Source organism: Lissotriton helveticus, chromosome 8 (genome assembly GCF_964261635.1).
Source record: "Lissotriton helveticus chromosome 8, aLisHel1.1, whole genome shotgun sequence".
NCBI classification, from domain to species: domain Eukaryota; kingdom Metazoa; phylum Chordata; class Amphibia; order Caudata; family Salamandridae; genus Lissotriton; species Lissotriton helveticus.
The window spans coordinates 70,560,630-70,582,397 of NC_136069.1; the positions used below are offsets into that span (position 1 = coordinate 70,560,630).

At 44.9% G+C, this 21,768-nt stretch overlaps 1 protein-coding gene across 2 annotated transcripts in view; it reads left to right on the forward strand.

Annotated features, from left to right (window-relative positions):
- LRRC58 (leucine rich repeat containing 58) overlaps nt 1–21,088 on the forward strand; it is a 65,377-nt gene extending 44,289 nt beyond the window's left edge. Inside the window, exons 4-5 of one of the 2 annotated variants that reach the window (XR_013599730.1) lie at nt 15,508–18,217; nt 18,277–21,088. Coding sequence is in view for 1 of the 2 variants with exons in the window: in XM_078656647.1 (XP_078512773.1) it covers nt 15,508–15,707 (200 nt within the window). In the remaining variant the exon portion in view is untranslated. Of the gene's footprint in view, nt 1–15,507 lie in introns of both variants that reach the window. The other variant, XM_078656647.1, reaches the window with a different exon arrangement.
- Nucleotides 21,089–21,768: the final 680 nt, after the last annotated feature.

Consider the following 21,768-nt stretch of genomic DNA (forward strand, 5'->3'; position numbering starts at 1 on the left):
CTCTCCAAGACCAGTACCTGGTACACGTATCTTATCTTCTGCTTCTAGGACTGCCCAATCGATCTTTTTCTCTCCCACCTCCCATTCTTTTTCCTTTAGCTTTTCATACACCCCTGCGGGCAGCAGAACCTTTAACATTTTAATGATATCTGGGTAAGTGTATTCTCCCATACGGAGCATGTCTTTTAATTCTCTATGGAACCCTGCTGGATCTTTGTCATGACAGGGAATTAATTTCTTCATTTCGAGGAGTTCCATCTTTGTGATCGGAGTGTATACAAACACTCGTTGCATTTCGCCACCCGTTCCTCTGACTGGGTGGACTTCTCGTAACGGATTCTGTCTGTCTATGTAGAATGATTTACTTTCTGGGGGTGAGACATGAACAAAATGCGGGTTCAAGAATGTTCTATATTTATGGCGCTGTTCTAGAATGACACTAATTAAATCGGTACCTAGACCTCTCCATCTGTACTGGAGTAACTCGTTCAAGATATCATGTAACGGGCCTGGATCAGAATGTTGACCCTCATACAGAGTAATGAGGTACTGAATCATATACATACCCACCAGTCGCTGCTCGGCTGGGGGCATTTTCAGAAACATTTGTGCCACTATTTCGTCTGGAAAAGTGGTAGAATCAGTAATCCATCTGACTGCTGATCGGACTAGTTCCTGTTCATGCATAGTACTTAACTCACTATAACCGATTCGTGATTTCAGAATATGATCGGTAGCTTGGAATACTTGTTCTAGGGAACCTTGTTCTGGTGCTGGATGATGGAAAATAGACTTGTGTTCTAGACGTAAATGGCGATCTGGAAATCTAGGTTTTCCTACATACGCTATTCTGGCAGTATTCTCATCGTCTTCCTCTTCAGGATCGGAGGTACTTTCTTTCTCGCTTACTTGTGCTGCTTTACGCTGTTCGTGTATCTTTATTATTTCTCTACGGATTTTCTTGTACATACTTTCCATGGCACCAATGGTATTGTGCTTTCCTTCGGCTATATTATCACTCCACTTTGTTAGAGTTTTCATTTCTTCCGGGTCTTTAGACGGGTAATCTTGTTCTCTTATTAGACAGTTAATTAAGAACTTTAATATCATGCGCTGAATCTCGGCTTTCCTTTGAGACATGGCATCACTAATACTTTGTGGGTCATCCCCTGTACGGATGAAACGATATATCCTGTCTAGATCTTCTTTCATATTCGGCAGGGTGACTAGATACTCGGTCACTCTCCTTACGCGTACGGAATATAAAACCATATTAAACTCGCCTGGAACTGGGTCATAGACACATTCGCCAAGGGTTTGCCTGATTTCTGCAACAGACTTATTACTCTTGGGAGTACGCTGTGATGCTTGAGCATGTAATTCGAGTGCTGATAAACGTTTGTATGGCGGCGGGGTTTGAGGAAGACCTCCCCCTACGGCCCCTAAACTAGAATCATCAACTGATGCTTTTCGTCCTGGCAGGGTCGGTAATTGTAACGTGGGCTGGACTTGTATGGCGGGCTGACCCAGGGGGGCTGTTAAGGGCACCCCGGTGTCTGGAGGAGCAGGAATTACCTGATTTACAGGGACTGGCGGAGCGTGAACAGGATTTGCATATTCGGGGACTGTGTCGTCCAGATAGGACGAAATAAAAATATCAGCTGCGGTCGGTTTGTGACGTAGCTTGGTCGGGACTAATGGTGGCGGGAAATTACTGGATGCCTCTGGGGTCGCTTTTGGCAAGCCCTCAGCAAGAAGAGGATACATACCCTTATTAAGGGCATGCCTCTGTCTGTCTGATTGCTCAGTTCTAACTCGTTCACCTATCTCGATTAATTCTCTTTCTTGGGCTCGTTCTTGGGATTCTCTACTTAGTTCTGACTTTCTGATTTCTTTTTCGGTTCTTTTATGAGCTTCTTTGCGCCATAACTCGATGGCATCTTTCTGTGACTGTCTGGCTTTCTTTTTCCATAATGCTTCTTCTACTCGCATGATGCATTCGGCATCCCATGTACCCGATACGGGCCATCTATACTTTTCTTCTAACTGTTTGGTATAATCTACCCATAAATCTAGATACAATATGGCACTTATGCCATGTTTCTGATACATAAAGTGACCTGGACTGTCCCTAGGCGGAACAGGAACTGCTTCTTCTAACAAACCCTTTCTAGTTTTTAACTGACGTAATCTCGAAAAGAGAGACATTGTAAACTTGAATCGGAACACAATACAATAGACGAGGAACAATAACAATTGGGAAAACAATTCAGGCATACCACGACATTGGAAATACATTGAACAACATCATAACATTACAGTTCGGACAGAAATATTACCTGGAATACTGAGAACAGAAACACAAGAATTTCTCGAGAACGGAACAGACTAGAGTTACTGGATGCGCTGCTGGAACAGTACGGAACATACCGGTCCCATAAAGGGACGCATCAAGACCCGTATCCACCTAGGTGAACACTTCGTTTGTGGGCCTGGGTACCACCAACCCACGGACCAGAGTCAATTTAGATTGACCCTGTCTAGATACTACCCCAGCAATGGTACTCACCGGGCAGCAAGAACGGAAAGGCCTTGGACTGGACTGGACTGCTACGACGACGGACGACGAACTTCGGACTTCAGTTACGGGTGGGCCTCCGGATACCTCGGACCTTGGACTCTTGGCTTGGGCTCTGGTCGGGACTCGCCGCGTTCCTCCACCGTCTAGTTTGGATGCTGGACCGCCTCCTCCGTCTCCTCCGTGGGCCTGAGGGATACTTGAGCAGAAATATCTGCCACTGCGCAGAAGAGTTCCGTCACGACTGCAGAGGGTCAGGGGGTCGGCGTGGCTTCACCGACGCGTGGGGAAAGGGCAAGTCCCTGTTCGGGCGCCATTATGTGGTAAATAAATAAATAATACCCTATTTTTGACTAGACATATATCATAACAGATAGCTCAATAAATAAGAGTCAAGATTCGAGGTAGTGGGAGTTCTGCAGGTTTAATACAGCATAAGGACAGGAACAGGACAACCTGCATAGGAATAGGATGACAGGGCCCAGCAGCTGCTGGGGCTGGGTCTGGGATGAGCGCGCTAACTTTTGATAACAATACACGAGCATATATACATAGCGCAAACACATAGCATTACATTGCAGTAGGCGTAGCAGTGGGTGGAACAGAAGGCGTGACGCGTAGCAGTCGCGAAAGATAAGAGTAAAAAGAGGTGTAACTGGGCGTATACATAGACATGTGGTGCAAACGTAACAGAATATGTCATGAATGGGCGGAAACATAGGAGGGGGCTACCTAAGGAGCCGGGACCTCTAACCTGGTGGTGCGCGCAAACTGGCAATGACGTGTTACTAGGAGAAGCTGGGGGCTATGAACTCTGTGCTAGGAGCAGAGACTAAAGTCTGGAGGGTCGGAGCGACATGTACCTAAACCCTATCTGGTATCTAATGTTTAGGGAACATGTTGATATAAACTAGAAGTCATGAGGGGAAAAGCTAACTGACTCTAAGACTAGAGCATGCATTTATTCTACATGTAGTGCGTGATGAAGAATATTAAATGACCATTAAATACAGTATTTCTCTTAACATGGAGCCGCATAGGCTAGACAATGACGGAAACTATTGATGCAGTTCAGTAGCTTAGGAATGCAGAGAAGGAAGACTGAACTGATAGCTGGAATCATAACATAGTCTTGGCAGACTCAGAGGCAGAGCCAAGCTGCACCGGGCACTGCGAGGCAGGAAGTAAGTGAAAGGTCGAGGATACAGGTGGGGGCTGTATCGCTCCTCAGCGAGGCTTCTGGAGACAGGAGCTGAATCTGATGTCCGGGCCCTGTTGAGGCCTGGAAACGGGGACTTTATAATGGAATAACGTGCACACTGAGAAACGTGGCAACATAACTTTACATAGGCCTGATATTCGTAGTATTCACGAGGACTGGAAACTGGCATACTAGAGGAGGACACAACTATAATTGCGTCATGAATCGGACATGGGGAATACATATGCATATTGGTCATGCACACATAACATATGATGGATGACACGTAGGGACACAGAACATGGCAAAATTTACTTTTCCACATGTCGACCCTCCAGGGGACACTGATCCTGACCTATATCCCGCACGTCCATCACTTCCTTATGATTCCACCATATATTAGGAGTTAATAGGCAGGGCTTTTCATGACGTCCTACTACACAAAGTACCTTTAGAAGAGGATTTCCTTTTCAAAATGTTATCATCTACACATAGAGGCACCCAAAATCAACTATGTTGAAGCGTATGTTACGTCATACGGAGGACATTTTCAAACACCCTGTTACGGCTCCTATAATACCACCCAGGGTTAATTTTAAAAGAGGGCAAAAAAATACAAACCCTCTCTCTCAGATCCCATTTATATCAGAGGACAGGTACCACCGAACTCGCTAGTAGTCACTAGCGCTTGTAAAAGAGCAAACTCGCAAGCTAGCGGTGATGCCACCCCAGGAGGCTATTGTCTAGAGCTCATCATCACCAACCTCCAAACATTCCACCTCACACCCACAGGCTATCACTGGAACATCAAACACTGCTCAAACGGGCAGTTCAAGCTCTACTTCCCAAAGGAGCTATAGAACCAGTCTGTCTACACCATCATGGGTCAGGAGTATTCTCTCTAATCCCCAAAAAGGATGAATCTTTACGGCCCATTTTAACTCTAGGGCCACTAAGCCACTACATCCTGTCAGATCGCTTTCATATGGTCACACTCAAAGACATGATCCCACTTCTCCAACACGGCGACTTTCTCATAGCCCCTGATCTGAAAGACGCCTGTTTCCACGTTCCAATACACCCAGCCTGTCGCAAATACCTATGATTTGTGATAGCTGGAAAACACTACCAATTCCTGCCCCTCTGTAATTCACCAAGTTGCAGTTGTAGCAACACATCTGTGGAGACAAAACATCCATGTCTTCTCCTATCTAGACAGCTGGCTCATCAAGGCCAGTACTCATCGTCTATGCCAACAACACCCTCATGCCACCACAGAACAGCTTCATCAGTTAGGCTTCAGCGTCAATTTAACAAAACCTCACCTTCAACCTCAATAGATTCAGCTGGAGCTATCCTCAATTCACTAATAGGATTAGCTTATACCAATACAGCAAGAATTCAAAATCTTCAAATCCCAATTTCTACCCAATCAGCAGGTCACAGAACAATCATGTGGCTCTTGGACATTATGGATTCCTGCACTGCCATATTACCCCAGGCATGGCTACGCACGCACCTGTTGCAGGAATGCCTAGCGCAACAGTGGTCTCAATCACTGGGTCAGTTACAAGATCTAGAGTTGATAAACAGCCGCACTCGTCACTCTCTGCAATGGTGGAACACCAATAACTTATTAAAGGGGAGGCCTTTTCTAGACCCTGTTCCCCACATCACACTGACGCATCCCTCACATTCTGTGGTTAACACTTACAAGACCTCACAGTCCAGAGTCTTTGGGATTACACAATCAAGCTCTTCACATCAACTACCTAGAGCTTCAAGTTGTTCACTCAGCATTGAAAGCATTCCTACCATACCTAATCGGCAATGTTGTCCTAGTTCGGATGGACAATACAACCATGGACTATCTACATAAACAGGGAGACACACACTCTCCACAGCTCTCATATCTCGGACCATTTGACGCTGGGCTCTACATCACAAAATTCATCTGTTAGCTGAACACCTCCTGTGAACAGACCATGACTTTGCGGATGTCCTCAGGATACGGCAAAAAGTCCACGAATGGGAACTCCACCTCCAAGTCCTCCTCCCCCTACTTTTACAAATGGAGGTTTCCACAAATAGATCTGTTTGCAGCCGCAAACAACGCAAAATGCCCAAACTTTGCCTCCAGGCTCCTACACCCACTATCCAAGGGCAATGTTGTATGGATGAGTTGGTGAAAGGTATTTGCTTAAGCTTTACCACCTCTCTTTCCTTCCGTTTCTGGTTCTGAAACTCGGGCAAACATCTCTCACACACGTACTAATAGCTCCCTCATGGGCCAGACAGCCACACTACTAGACAGTAGTACCCCACCAGAAGCTCCCCAACAGGCCAGACCTTCTTGCGCTGAACCACGGGGAAATCTGGCCCCCAGATCCCAAGACACTGAACCTAGCGATATGGCTCCTGAGGTCAGCTCAATCTCCCACCTGAGTGTATGACCATTCTCAAAGAAGATTGTAGACCTACCACACGGGCATGCTATTCAGCTAAATGGAAAAGATTTGTTTGTTACTGTCACACTAAACAAATGAATCCATTTAATGCCACAGTACAAAACATTATTACTTACCTGATGCATTTACAGCTCTCTGGGCTTGCATCCTTTAGATTACATCTTGCAGCAGTAGCTGCCTATCTGGAAAATAGACAACACCTGTCTTTATTCAAAGTACCAGTTATTAAAGCCTTCATGAAGGTTCTTAAGAGTGATTCCACTCCGGGTTCCACCTGCACCCTCCTGCAATCTTAACATTTTCTTCACAAGACTCATTGGTCCTCCATTCGAACACCTACATACCTGCCCCCTCCAATTTGTCTCTTGTAAGGTGGCATTTCTAATGCCGTTTTATCACTACGACGTGCTAGTGATCTCCTAAGCTTTAACCTTAGAAGAACCTTTCTTCCAACTTCATAGGGACTTGGTGGTCCTTCACACCAAACCAAACTTCCAAAGGTCGTCTTCCCACTTTCATCTCAACCAATCAATTGAGTTGACAGTTTTCTTTCCACAACCAGACTCTATTGCAGAAAGGGTCTCCATATATTAGAGGTCAAAAGAGCCACCATGTACTTCATTGAAAGAACTAAAACTTTTAGAAAAGCAAAGCACCGTTTTGTTGCATTTTTGCTTCCTCACAAGGAAAGCCAATATCTAAATCCGGCATAGCCCGATGGATAGTTAAGTGCATTCAAACATGTTACGTTAAAGCCAAAAGAACTTTACCATCACCCCCGAGAGCACACAATATTCAGAAAATGGGGGCTTCTATGGCTTTCCTTGGAACATCCTACTAGCTGACATATGCAAAGCAGCTACATGGTCTACACCACATAACTGCACAAACTATGTAGGACAGGCAGTGCTATGTACACACTTTCAAACAACTGGAACTCCCACAGGATAGCCACCGCTTTGAGTAGCACTTCTTAACAGTCTTTGCAAAGCATGTGTTGCACAGCTACACATCCCTTAAACAAATTGTTACCCTATAAGCATCTGTTTGTGGCATGTACTGCAGTACATTCAAATGCGTGCACCCTCTTCCCCGGACACCTGTGGCTGTTGTAGTTACCTTTACCTTCTGTTTTTTGCCATGATTGGACATCTCCTTACTAGACTTACTAAACTCCATTCTCACCTGCCTGCGAAAAAGCAATCTAACAATGGCATCAATGCCCTTACACATTATCACCAGGAGGAGGAGCCACTCTGAACAGCTTTCGAGTCACAAGTTAAAGACAAAACTTCCACGCATCCAGATCCAAAACTAGATGGCAGGAGTATGCAACGCATGTGAATCTATAGCACTATAGAACCGATGCCTACAGGGCAAGTAACATAATCCTTATTTAGTGAGCGCAGAAATGACAGAAGTTCAGTGTGAAGTGCTATATAAAAAGATGGGTCATACATAATATTATGTTCGAGGCATATGGGCTGCAGATGGTACATTTATGAATAGATCGCCATCTGGTGTTGGGCTCGGATGATTGCACTTTGTTTTTCTTCTGGAGAAGTCTTTGTCGTCATAGGTGACTCCTCCTCTCGGTGTTAGTGCGCACGGGCATCGGCTCCATCCTTAGATTGTTTTTTTCCGCCATCGGGTTCGGATGAGGATCGAAGCGCTCCGGACCGACTTCAACAAAGAAGGTTATAACCGGCGCGTATTCCTTTCCAAATCGACGGTATCGTTATCGAACGCGACTTCACTCCATACCGACGCGGTTCGAAGGACGACGACTACGAGAAACTCGACGTAGTCCAGCCCGGGGTCCATGGAAAGGACTCCATTAAAAATATGTCCAACGTGTGGTGCTAAGTTCCCACACAAGGACCTACACGAGGTGTGCAACCTCTGCTTGTCCCCTGAACACGAATCCAGGGACTGTGAGGCCTGTGCAGCGTTCTCGTCAAAATCGACGATTAGAAACCGTCGAGCCCGAAGACACGAGGTATCGAGAATGCAGTCACAAGCAATCCCGGAGCTGTTCGAGGACCAGCACCCAGAAGAGGAGGAAGAAGAGGCCGACGAGGCGGGGTCAGAAGCGGACGAGTCCGACGTCGAGGAAATCGACGTCCAACAAACCGTGAGTGACGACGTCCCTTTACCGAAAAACAGACCCCGCACGGTGTCGACCCCGCCCTCGAGCCCGGTCAGACAACCGAAAAAAGTTTCCAACGCCCCGCCTTCGAGCCCGGCAACGAAACAGAAACCGAAACACTCGGTCCCACATCATAGTGGTTCCGGTTCCGATAAACCGACCACATCGACACCGAAGCACCAGGTCAAGGAAAGCTCGAAGTCGAAGCAGTCCATGTCGACACCGAAGCACGCTTCGGCGCCGAAAACACCCCCGACACCGGGGACATCTTCGATACCGAAGAAGTCGGATCCGAACAAAACTTCGGCACCGAAAATACAAATGGACAGTTCAAAGAAAAAACACCTTTCGGAACCGAAAACTGCGGTACCGACACAGGAACACGGAACGGATCCTAAACAAAAGACTTTGTTTATTGACCCAAAGACTGGCAAGGTAGCCACAGAACTACCTAAAAAGAGAAGAGGAAACATGAACATTTGGACGACAAGGCTCATCCAAAGAAGAGAACAATGGGGACGAATACAACTCCTCCCCCTTCTCCCAAACCTCACACACCATCTTCACCTCTTCCTCACAATAGGCCAGATATCCCTCCCACACGTCCATCTACACCTACAACAGATGGAGAGAGTGACACAGGGGAGGGGGGACACCCTGGGGATGATGAGGACACAATCCCAGAGGAGGCAGACCCATGGGAGGAGTATAATGTGGGATCAGGTAATGATACCGACCTTGAGTCATATCCCTCAAAACCTTCACCTCCTGATGACAATACTGGGTTTGCACAACTCATTACTAGAGCAGCAACATTTCATAAGGTAGACCTACATACAGAACCTCTAGTACAGGACTTCTTATTAGAAACACTACCTACTGCACAAAGAACATCAGGAACACTACCAATGCTAAAGGGCCTTCTCAGTCATACATCAGAGATATTCAAAGACCCAGTGAGGGCTAGGGTATTGAACCCAAGAATTGATAAAAAATATAGGGCAGCTCCAAAAGACCCAATATACATTAAGGGACAAATTCCTCTAGACTCACTAGTGGTCACAAACGCTCGCAAGAGAGCAAACTCTTTATCTACAGGAGAAGCTCCACCTCCTGACAAAGAGTCCAAACTAATAGATGCCTCTGGCAAGAGAGTAGCATCTCAAGCGGCAAACAGTTGGCGCATAGCTAATACGCAAGCACTACTTGCAAGGTATGACAGAGCGCATTATGATGAGTTAGAAACACTCATCAAACATCTCCCTAAAGAACATCAAAAGAAAGCAGATCAACTTATACAAGAAGGGAAGTTAATTACTAACACTTCAATAAAGTGCGCCCTAGACGCGGCAGAAACTGCGGCAAGGTCGACAAATACAAGCATCATGTTAATGAGACATGCATGGCTCAGAGTATCGGGGTTCAAACAAGAGGTACAAACATCGTTACTGAACCAACCTTTTGATGGGAAAACACTTTTCGGCACAGGGACAGATGAGGCCCTAGAAAAGATGAAAAAGGATACAGAAACGGCTAAATCAATGGGAGCATTGCAACAGCCGACACAAAGAGGTTCCTTTCGTAGATCCACCTATAGAGGAGGATCCAAAAGTACAGGCACAAACCCAACAGCAAACCTCTTTTACACCTACATCACCCAGAGGTAATTCTAGAGGTGGATACAGGGGTAACAACAACAAGGGTAGAGGTCGCGGAAACAACAACAACCGCAACTCTCCAACCCCAAAACAGTGACTTCATAGAGCTTCCCCCAGACCATATAACACCGGTAGGGGGACGCCTATCACAGTTCCTACCTGTCTGGGAAAACATCACATCAGACAAGTGGGTAAGACAAATTATCCAACATGGTTATTGCCTAGAACTCACAGCTACCCCACCAAACATCCCCCCCAAACAGCGTCCAATGAAACAAGATCACCTGACACTATTAAAACAAGAAGTAATATCACTGCTAGAAAAGCATGCCATAGAGAAGGTTCCACAGCACCAACAGGGAACAGGAGTATACTCCCTATACTTCCTAATCCCCAAAAAGGACGGGTCTCTAAGGCCAATACTGGACCTAAGACCTCTCAACGCATACATAAATTCGGAACATTTCCACATGGTCACGCTCCAACAAGTACTTCCTTTACTGAAGAAAGGGGACTTTCTTTCTACACTGGATCTAAAAGACGCTTACTTTCATATACCTATTCACAAAGCCCACAGGAAATACCTCAGGTTTGTAGTAGAAGGACAACATTATCAGTTCAAAGTCCTTCCATTTGGTGTCACGACGGCACCAAGGGTGTTCACAAAATGCCTGGCAGTGGTAGCAGCTCACCTAAGAAGACAACAAATTCATGTCTTCCCATACTTGGACGACTGGCTAATAAAAGCCAGGTCGCAAGAGGAGTGTCTGCAACACACACAAAAGACAATTCAGCTACTACACCAGCTAGGGTTCACGGTGAACTACACAAAGTCACACCTACAACCAAACAAGGTTCAACAATATCTGGGGGCTACTATAGACACAGAAAAAGCCAAAGTGTACCCCAACCCAGTCAGGGTCCAAGCAATGCTTACAATCATTCAGAGATTTCAGCCACAACACTCACTAACAGCAAGAGTGTTCATGCAGCTATTAGGCATGATGTCATCCTGCATACTGCTAATACCATATGCAAAACTACAAATGCGTCCGCTACAAGAATGCTTAGCGACACAGTGGAATCAGGCTCAAGGGCAGATTACGGATCTGGTGTTGGTAGACGACCGCACACACCGCTCTCTGAAGTGGTGGAACAGAACAAACATTACCAAGGGGCGGTCGTTCCTAGAGCCAATTCCACAGGTGACAATAACAGCAGACGCATCGCTCACCGGATGGGGAGCACATATGGACAAGTACACAGTACAAGGAAGGTGGAGTGTGCAGGAAAGAACACTACACATCAACTACCTAGAACTACTGGCAGTGTTTCTAGCATTGAAAGCCTTTCAGATACATGTTATCCACAAAGCAGTCCTGATCAGAACAGACAACATGACAGCAATGTATTATATTCAAAAACAGGGGGGGACGCACTCACTCCAATTATCCAGATTAGCGCAGGAAATTTGGAGATGGGCCATTCCTCAAAACATCTATCTGTTAGCCGAACACCTACCAGGAGTTCAAAACCAGATAGCAGACATCTTAAGCAGACAGTCGGAACAAATACACGAATGGGAACTGCACCAACAAATACTGCAGCCATTCTTCCAAAGATGGGGACAACCAGAGATAGACCTATTTGCCACTCATCAGAACGCAAAATGCCAAAGCTTCGCGTCCAGGTACCCACATCACCTGTCGCAGGGCAATGCGTTATGGATAAATTGGTCCAACAAATTTGCATACGCTTTTCCCCCCTCTCCCACTAATCCCATTAGTGGTCAGGAAACTGCAACAACATTCAATGACCATGATACTAGTAGCACCCACGTGGGCAAGACAGCCGTGGTTCACCACGCTCTTGCAACTCTCACAAGTGCCACATCAAAAGCTACGAATTCTACCCATGCACCTTACACAGAACCATGGAGAAATAATGCACCCAGATCCAACTCAGATGAACTTAGCGATCTGGCTCCTGAAATCCTAGAATTTGGGTACTTAGATCTCCCCCCAAATTGCATGGAAATAATTAAACAAGCGAGACGTCCAACCACCAGAGCATGCTATGCAGCTAAGTGGAAGAGGTTTGCTATACACTGTACTAATAACAATATCAACCCTCTAGACGTATCAACAAGGGAGATTATTTGCTACTTATTACACTTACAGCAATGTAATCTAGCGTACACATCTATCAGAGTACATCTAGCAGCTATAGCAGCATACCTGCAAAACAGGCAGCGCACATCACTGTTCAGAGTACCAGCGATAAAAGCATTCATGGAAGGTCTTAAAAGAGTCATTCCACCAAGATTACCACCTTCCCCAGTCTGGAACCTCAACGTAGTACTCACCAGACTAATGGGGCCACCCTTCGAACCTATGCATAGGTGCGAAATACAATTCCTTACATGGAAGGTGGCATTCCTTATAGCTATTACCTCACTCAGAAGAGTAAGCGAATTACAGGCATTAACAATACAAGAACCATTCCTACAGTTACACCAGAATAAAGTGGTTCTTAGAACAAACCCAAAGTTCTTGCCTAAAGTAATTTCAGCATTCCACATCAATCAGCCAGTGGAATTACCAGTCTTCTTTCCAAAGCCACAGACGGTGGCAGAAAGGGCTCTACATACACTAGATGTTAAAAGAGCCATTTTGTACTACATAGAAAGAACACAAGACTTCAGGAAAACTAAACAACTATTTGTAGCATTTTCCCCAACACATAAGGGCAATCCTATCTCTAAAGCAGGCATCGCAAGATGGATTGTAAGATGTATACAAATATGTTACATTAAAGCAAAGAGAACATTAACTGTTCCTCCTAGAGCTCATTCCACAAGAAAACTAGGAGCATCTATGGCATTCTTAGGGAACATTCCCCTAGATGACATATGTAGAGCAGCAACTTGGTCTACACCACATACATTCACAAAGCACTACTGTGTTGATGTACAGGCTGCACAACAAGCCAGAGTGGGCCAAGCTGTATTAAAAACTCTATTTCAGACAGTTGCGACAGACACTGGTGACCACCGCTAGGGAGGTAACTGCTGTACAATCTATTCATAAATGTACCATCTGCAGCCCATATGCCTCGAACGGAATATGCTACTTACCAGTATGCATCTGTTCTTGGCATAGAGGGCTGCAGAGTGGTACATGCCCTCCCTGCCTCCCCGGAAACCTGTGTCTGTCCCAACATTATCTTATTTAGATACATTTACATGGGCATATCTTTATGTACTATACTACACTACTCCATCTAACCCTACTATGGCAAAACAATCTAAGGATGGAGCTGATGCCCATGCGCACTAACACCGAGAGGAGGAGTCACCTATGACGACAAAGACTTCTCCAGAAGAAAAACAAAGTGCAATCATCCGAGCCCAACACCAGATGGCGATCTATTCATAAATGTACCACTCTGCAGCCCTCTATGCCAAGAACAGATGCATACTGGTAAGTAGCATATTCCTTAGCACTGTAAAGCTGTAATGTATTGACGGAACGTAAGATCAAATTATATCGTACGCGGACGACAAGCAACTTATTTTCACCTTTTCCAAAAACACTGTGGCGGACCAAATTACATTCCAAGAAGATATCCTGGCCGTATCCAACTGGTTGTCTCAAAACTGTCTCCAGTTAAATTCATCTAAAACTGAGGTACTCCTAATAGGCAGCGATACACAGAAATGGGACAAGCACTGGTGGCCCCCCACATTAGGACCACCTCCCACTCCTAAGGAGGTAGTCAAAAATTTGGGTGTGATGTTGGATAACTCACTTGCTTTAGAGATCCATGCTAAAAGAGTGGCAGGCACCTGTTACGGTCGCCTACGCTCCCTCAAACCCATTCTTGGCTTCTTTGAGCCTCACTCGTCAGATCATAGTCCAGGCCCTAGTCTTATCCCATCTAGACTACTGTAATGTTCTTATGCTTGGCTCCAACTTGACAGTGTAAAATAGGCTACAAAGAGCTCAGAATGCCGCCACCCGTATTTTGTTTGCACTACCAAAAACCTGCCACACATCCCCGATCCTTCGACGCCTGCATTGGCTGCCGATCAAACAACGCATTCAATTTAAAACTCTCTGCCTAACCCATAAAATCCTGTACTGCGCTGGCCCCCAAACCTTGCAGGGACTTTGTTCCCTCTACGCCCCCACGCGTGCCCTCCGCTCGGCGGACCTCTTTCTTGCCCGCACAATCAAGATCCGGAGGAGTAGAGCCGGCGGCCGCTCCTTCAGGTGTCTGGCCCAGAAGCTCTGGAACTCGATCACCCTAAGGGCACGGGCCACCACTAATCACATGCTTTTTTTAAAACAAATTAAAACCTGGTTGTTCTCTTCCATTTAACATACCCTCACTGGCTGCGTTGTTCTGCCTTCTGGCATGTCTGCAAGCGCTGGGACGCCCCGTTGCTGGGGTCGCCATGCGCTATATAAACTGGATTAACCTAACATAACTGATATGAATTATCATCAGCACGTCCAGCAACAGAATGATGAAAGGCCTCTGTAAGCATGCGCTATTGGAGCCAAGGAGGCTTGCAGCTTTCCTGCATCTTGTCCCTGTAGATTACGGATTGTTTTTTATACAGCACTTCAAACCACACCAAAGTGTTGTAAATAACAATTGTTACCTTACACTAGTTAATGCTTTACGTGTTGACTGCCTAATATCCCTTATGTCAGCACTATATGCTGTAACGAAGTTCAGGATTGAATGCGCCGGCTGATCAAACTTTATGAGAAATTTTGTTTGTTACAAACACACTTAAAGGCTTCTTAGCAAAGTACTTTTGCCTAATCACAGGAGATGTTCAAATGGTGCCCTTAGATACACCGTTGTTAATGGGTACTAACCTTTTATTTGCAGATGTTCTTGTTGACATTGAACATGCATCCTCCTCCAAGGGTCTTATTAGCCATCTTCCAGAAGTACAATAACAAGCACCATACATGCATCATCTTTACAGTTTTTGATGTTCATTGCTGTCGGGTTTAATCCATACAAGTTGTCCATTAAGCTCAAACTCTAGTTGGTCATAGTAGAACATAGATGAACAGTGTGCAGGGTTGTTTTAAAAGAGGACTTTCTGGGAGCTGGGATATATATATATATATATATATATATATATATATATATATATATACAGATAGTTGCTGGGTACAAGTTCATTAACCCGGTTTTAAACTGAAAGTGCGTGTTGACTAGCACCTTCCATGCTGCAGAGCACAACAGACTTTTGCATGCAAGAATGCATTGCGATCCTCTGTCCGATGCTACTCTGTTAGCAGTGATGTTCCATCTCTGGTTCTTTGTTGCGTTAGAGGGTACTAATGGGGATGGAACCAAGACACAGGGCGTTGTCTTAGTAAAATGAACTTTCTTCTCACTAAATGCCTGTCCCTTTCATCCTGCAGGGGTCTACTTCGACAGTTGTGTCCGACAGATCAAGTTTGTGGATTTCTGTGGGAAGTATCGGCTCCCCCTGATGCACTACCTGTGCTCCCCGGAGTGCTCTTCTCCCTGCAGCAACAGCTCAACCTCGCAGAGCGAGTCGGACTCAGAGGACGAGACTAGCAAGGCAGCTCGCCGCATGCAGAAGGTTCTTCTGGGTTGAGACGACCCAAGCCAAGGAGATGAACGGCAGAGTCGAGCCAAGCAAGTGGAGAACTGCTGAAAGGCAAGAACCTATCTTGAGCTCCATCTGCTGAAGCAAGGAGCAGACACTCGAGGAGAGCACTTCACTTCCAGCGATACAGCTGTTAGGGAAATGACAAAAGCATTGATCGGATACTGCACAAGCTGACACACCTCTTATGTGACTCCTTATAATGCTTTTCTTGATTGGGTGAGACAGCCTCAAAAAAATATGGCCACCATGTTGCTAACTATAGATAATGTTTTACTTTACTTTGAACGCTCTGATGTAAATCCATCGCCGTTCCATAAATTGAGGTGCGAGGTTGGAGTACTCTGCGCCCTGAACTCAAGGGTGTAAAGCATGACGTGTTCTATGGTCCTGGCTAAGTGATGGATTCCTATTTATTGTCTAAGTCACCATGCTGCCTTTTGCGTTTTTGTAGTTCCACAATAGATCAAGAAAGAACGTTTTTTCTTTGTATAAAAAAATCTTATTGACAGAAGATTTTACTTGGCTTTATTCACTTTAATATGTGGGGTTTGCAATAACCAGTGTCGAAAAGAAGTCCACTAACCATAAATATCTGACTGACTGCATCAAATAAACCTACTCTGGAGTAAGACCCGGGTAGTTTGGCTGGAGTAGAATGTGCTAATGAATCTCCCTCTCTCTCCCCCCAAGTGACAGAGACCATGTGCACCTTGAAAATATGGAAACTATTAACGTTTTTTTTATGATTACCCACACCTTATTATATTATGCATTTGTTTGCATGTATGTCTAACATGCTTCTTCTTTTTTTCCCCACTGCTGATCCTAAAGAACATTTCCCCCACTGGCAAAGACTTGAACCTTACTTGTGAAGGACAGAAGGGCTGCAGATTCAGCTCGCCTTCCTATTGGTGAACCAGAGAGTGGCAAAAAAGAGTTGCTTCCTTCCAACGAAGGAAGACTGACACATTGCTTACTGTCCTGCATATTTCAATCGGAACAAGCCTTGGGTCAGTCCCACTCCAGTAATTCTAGCAATAACTAAATGTGTATTCGCTCCAGCGTCATGCTACTCTAAAAACGCAGCCCACCCTACTTAGCATTATTGGCTGTGCCTACGAGGACCGCCTGTGATCCTGCTGGCGGGCACAGTTCTGCCTGTAAATGAACCTTTCCTATGGCTAGGTAACCTCTGCTGGTCTTCCCATAAAGCGGGGCCATTTGACAGTTCTGTTGTGTGAATCAGCACAGACAAATTCTTTGGTGACCCATGTATGAACTTCCTGAGCAATGGTGTTAACGAACTCCTACAGGAAAATTTGTATCTCATTTGCCTGTTTTTAAGGAAAATATCACCTTGTGGGAGTTTGTCTGCTTCTTCTCACAACTGTCTAAATGAACATTGCTCTTTGGCGAAGTGGCTTCTTCAGCCATGCTTCATTTTAATATGGCACACCTTCTGTCCAAGCTATACTGTGACTCCTTGTATTCTTATGTCGTCCATGTACCCCCCGCCCCCAGATATGTTTCTCGGTCTATCAGTCTGTTACTGTGATGTGAATGCATCAGGATGCACATATTCACATTAAACCTCAACACCACTCGTCAGCCTATTTTTGTAGAGGACTAGATCCCCTCCTGTGTAATGCCTTCTGCATTCGGCCTCATTCCTTCCACCAAGAGTTTTTTTTACAGTATAGTTGGGTGTTTTATCCTCAGAATGTCTCCTCCGCTCCTTTTGATCTTTTGAATGAAAGCGAACGAGCGCCCTTCGACGTTGTCTGAATTGACTTCCAAAGGTGCAGGCATTCAGAAGAAAGACTGACACTGCCATCCTTTGAATCTCCAGAGGATGAGGTAGTGATTCTGCACAGAGGAGATGACATCTGGTAGTGTGACTAATACCTTACACTAGGCATGTTCAGTCCACGTTCTCCACAATTCTTCTACTTGTAAATGTTCTTCATTGTCATGTATTTCACAAGGAGACAATTCGCTGCATTTGATATATTTTGACACAGGCAGCCGTCTGAAAAGTCTCCTCAAGACATAAGCCTGGTCTCATTTGCTACCATCTTTTATTGTGTAGTGCAACGCTCCCTTCCCCGTCATGCAGTACAAGCACTGCCATCTGCACTAGAATTGATTTGCGGACCCGTTGGTAGCGTGGAGACTTCTACTGAACTATCCATGCTCCCTTCCGTAGGAATGCAATACGTGCACGGCTGTCTGTTCTGTCTTAGAATTAAACTGGTGGGGCCACATTGGTAGGTGGAAGACCGTCTGCTGGACTGTCCATGCTGCCTTCCCTGATAATACAGCACGAGTACAGCCGTCTGCCGTAGAATTCAACTGGTGGGGCCCCATTGGTAGCTGGAAGACCTTCTGCTGGACTGTCCATGCTACCTTCCGTGTTGATGCCGCACTAGCACAGCCTTAGAATTAAACTAGGGGGGCCCGTTGGTAGCATGAAGACCTTCTGCTGGACTGCCCATGTATGTATTGTATGTATTTGATATTTGTTAGGCGCATGTATCACCCGTAGGTCTCACAGTGCCCCATGCTGCCTTCCGTGGTAATGTAGCACCGGCACAGCCATCTGCCTTAGAATCAGACTGGGGGCCCTGTTGGTAGCTTCTGCTGGACTTTCCGTGTTCCCTTCCGTGTTAATGTAGTACGAGCACAGCCGTCTGACTTAGAATTCAACTAGGGCCCCGTTGGTAGCATGGAGACCTTCTGCTGGACTATCAAAGACCTCTTCTCTGGTGATGCAGTACGAGCACAGTCATCTGCCAAAGACCCAAAGTGGGGTGCACTTTGGTAGATTGGAGACTTTCTGCTAGACTGAAGAATATTGGCAGCACATAATGTATAGAACCCTAATTCAGGTTTTCTCTCGTGTTGCCCTTTGTCCCTTCACATTTGCTAGCATTGTTTGTTCCCCTGCTTTCAACCATCCGCCCCACAGCTTCGGAGTTTCCTATTGTCGTTGTTTTGAGTACTGGGTTGTGTGGTGTTTTTTGTGCACTGGCCACAATCTTATGCAAAGTGATTTGCCATTTTCACTCCTGTTTGAGCTGTACACTCAGCTTTGCATAGTCTGTAGGTCTTATTTAATATTATATCCTCCTGAATCCCTCTGAGCTTAAAATCATCATTTTGATGGGTAGTGGACCTTTAAAATCCCTCCGTTGGTTTCCACTGATACTCACTTCAATGTTTCTTTGTGAATGTTCACTCAGTAATCCGCCTCAAACGTTATTACACCTCTGATCGTATCATGGACAGATGCTTTGTGAGGTTTGAGACTTTTATACCCCAATTGTTGCTGTTTCTGTCTAGTAATACCAGTTTTATATCTGAATCTATAACCATACCCTGTTTGTAAGTGCAGAGGGATAGTTTGTCATATTTCAAATGGAAGTCTGGGATTACACTACGCCTACTCCTAACATGCATATTAGCTCACTTGTGCCAAACTGTTGAAACTGAGCTTAAAATGTAATTACCAAAAATATTTGAGTTAGTCCTTTATGTTAATAATTGCTATGTGAGTTCATGTAGTCTTGTGTAAGTGGCTCTGTGTGATGCAATTATCCTGTTTTGTGTTATTGCAACGAGTTGGAGGTGCACGTTATGTCGATACAATGAAGACCCTGCATTCATTTATGCTTTTTGCATACCAGCATATGGTGGTCAATGGCTTAAGTTGGGCCTCCTGTTTGAGCACAACTTTGCAGACCATATCAAGTATTGTTTGTTGTTGAATTCTGAATGTAGGTCTGTGTCCCAAGTGCGATAAGAGGTGGCATGGAAAACAATACTACTTTTTCACTCGCGACTATACAAAACTTGCTTGCTATGCTGTCTGACACAGTTAAGTTATCAATTGAGACCGCTCATTAGACACATTTCGCAGGTCTGAATCAAGTTGTTTTACATAACTTAATCCTTTCAGAGTAGTTGTAACCAGACTGTTTTCTTATATTTCCAGGGAATACACAGTCATCGAGCTATTGAAACAGCATTCTGGCTTCCTTATATACATGTTCAGGCAATATGTTGCTACAGAACTCCAGACTTTCTTCCAAATGGTCACCATGTCTGGTTCTGTGTCTACACTTATGTTTCCTAATTCAGAACACATTTGGTAGCACTATGTAAACTTTCAGACACAGTTGGCCATTCAGCATTCAGGTATATATTTTTTATTGTGAAACATGCTTCACGTCTATAGTGTAAATGCCTAGATATTTAGTCTGGCCTCATTTGTTGGATTTTCTGCCCAGATGCCTTAATTCAGAATTGCTTTCCATGCTAGTGCATTGTCTAACGCCACCAGTTGCCATCTAGAGTGGTGGGTGGAGTTGGTGCCTAGGATATAAAATGGCTCCTGTAGAGTGACGCATGCAGTTAGCTACAAACAGTACTTGCATCTATGCTTCCAGGTCATGCCAACTTGTTAGAAGGGGAGGCTGGGTTGACGAACAGTATTCACTTGAACTCTCGAATCAGGACTACTTGGTTTGTTCTGCTTTCCTTATCATTAAATATGGGATAATAGCTTCAAAACCAGTTGTACTTAAGTAGAGATTGTTTTAAGTAATGGAAAACCTATCCTTTTTGCTACCTAATTAAAAGGAAGTGGTACGTGGCTTTAGAGTCTAACTGAATAACCAAAACCAAGTTAAATGGCCAAACCACGTAGAGGTTGGTAATCTAGAGCTGACTTTGTATTGCCTGAATATGTGTAGTTTTCCTCAGCAATACCTCCTCTCCCATTGACTTGTTTGCCTGATGGTTGTTGATAACAAAGCTCATCTTTGTGCCTTTTGTACTTGCAAATGTGTTCACTCACAATTGCACAAGACACATCTATCTTGTACAGCAGACCCTAGGGTCTTCCGCCCTGCAGCTTGTTTCACATGCCCTGTAGTGTAAAATGTATATACCTATTTGTCTTGTTATGCAGGGTAGGCCTTATGCACCATGCACCTTCTTAGCCTACCTCTTGCTGCAGGTCTGCGTGTTTTTTTAAATTCTTTTTTTGTTTGTGTCGTCTTACAGCAGTCTGCTTTGTAATCTCATAGGTACCAGAGCCTACCGGGTCCTCCTGGGGGCCTCGAGGTGTTCACAGTAGCACAGTCCCTTGCATTTCATTTAGAATTGAGACGTGCACCCTCTAACTTAAGGCTTGTGTCTCGAAATTCAGCCACCTTCCATGGTGTCGAAGGAAGCGCTTGCTTTTCAGTTCAGTAAGTTCTAAATGTCATTTGAAGTAGGTTTTTTTTCTGCAGAAAATTTTAATCTTAAATGCTATTTTAAAATATACTATGTATATAAATAAAGAATAAGGTATTTATCAACTGCTTTCGATTGGTTTTTTTGTTAATATCAGAGTGGATCTTTGATGTTAGTTTCCAGAAAAAAACGTTCAAATAACCTCCACGTTTTGAATGCTGCCTGCCTCAAGGAAGAGACTGCTAGGCATCCATGGGTAGCAAGTATGGTTCATGCTTTGTAACTGCGAGAAGTTGATTTCATGGTTTGTTTTATTTATTACTGCTGCGCAGCTTTAGGCGGTGTGTTTAAAGCTGCAAACTGACACTTTTTAGCGGAGGGAAGTCTTACAATACAAAATCTGAGAATCATCCATTCATTTTATTTTTCTATCTAATTTAGGTCCTTCTTTGCCAGGATTGGAGTGGAAAGTTACCCTATGGCAGCCACCACCATTCCCCCTCCATGAGGTACACGTTCGTTATATGTGGAGCGCTCACTCATGACTAATTGACACCAACAACCACACTCGCCTTTGTGATCTATTGTCTTTGCCAGTGCATTTTGCCTATGGCGCAGCGTGGTTCATCAGCAAGATGCTGTTTGCTAATGCTCTGCAGCATCAGCAAAGAAAATTACAAGCATTGGCAAATATCTTGCCTTTGCAACGTTTTCGCTTTGTCAATGGCGTTTAGCCATGCTGTGCAGCATCCTCAGCGCTGTGCAGCATCCTCAGTGCCGTGCAGCATCCTCAGTGCCGTGCAGC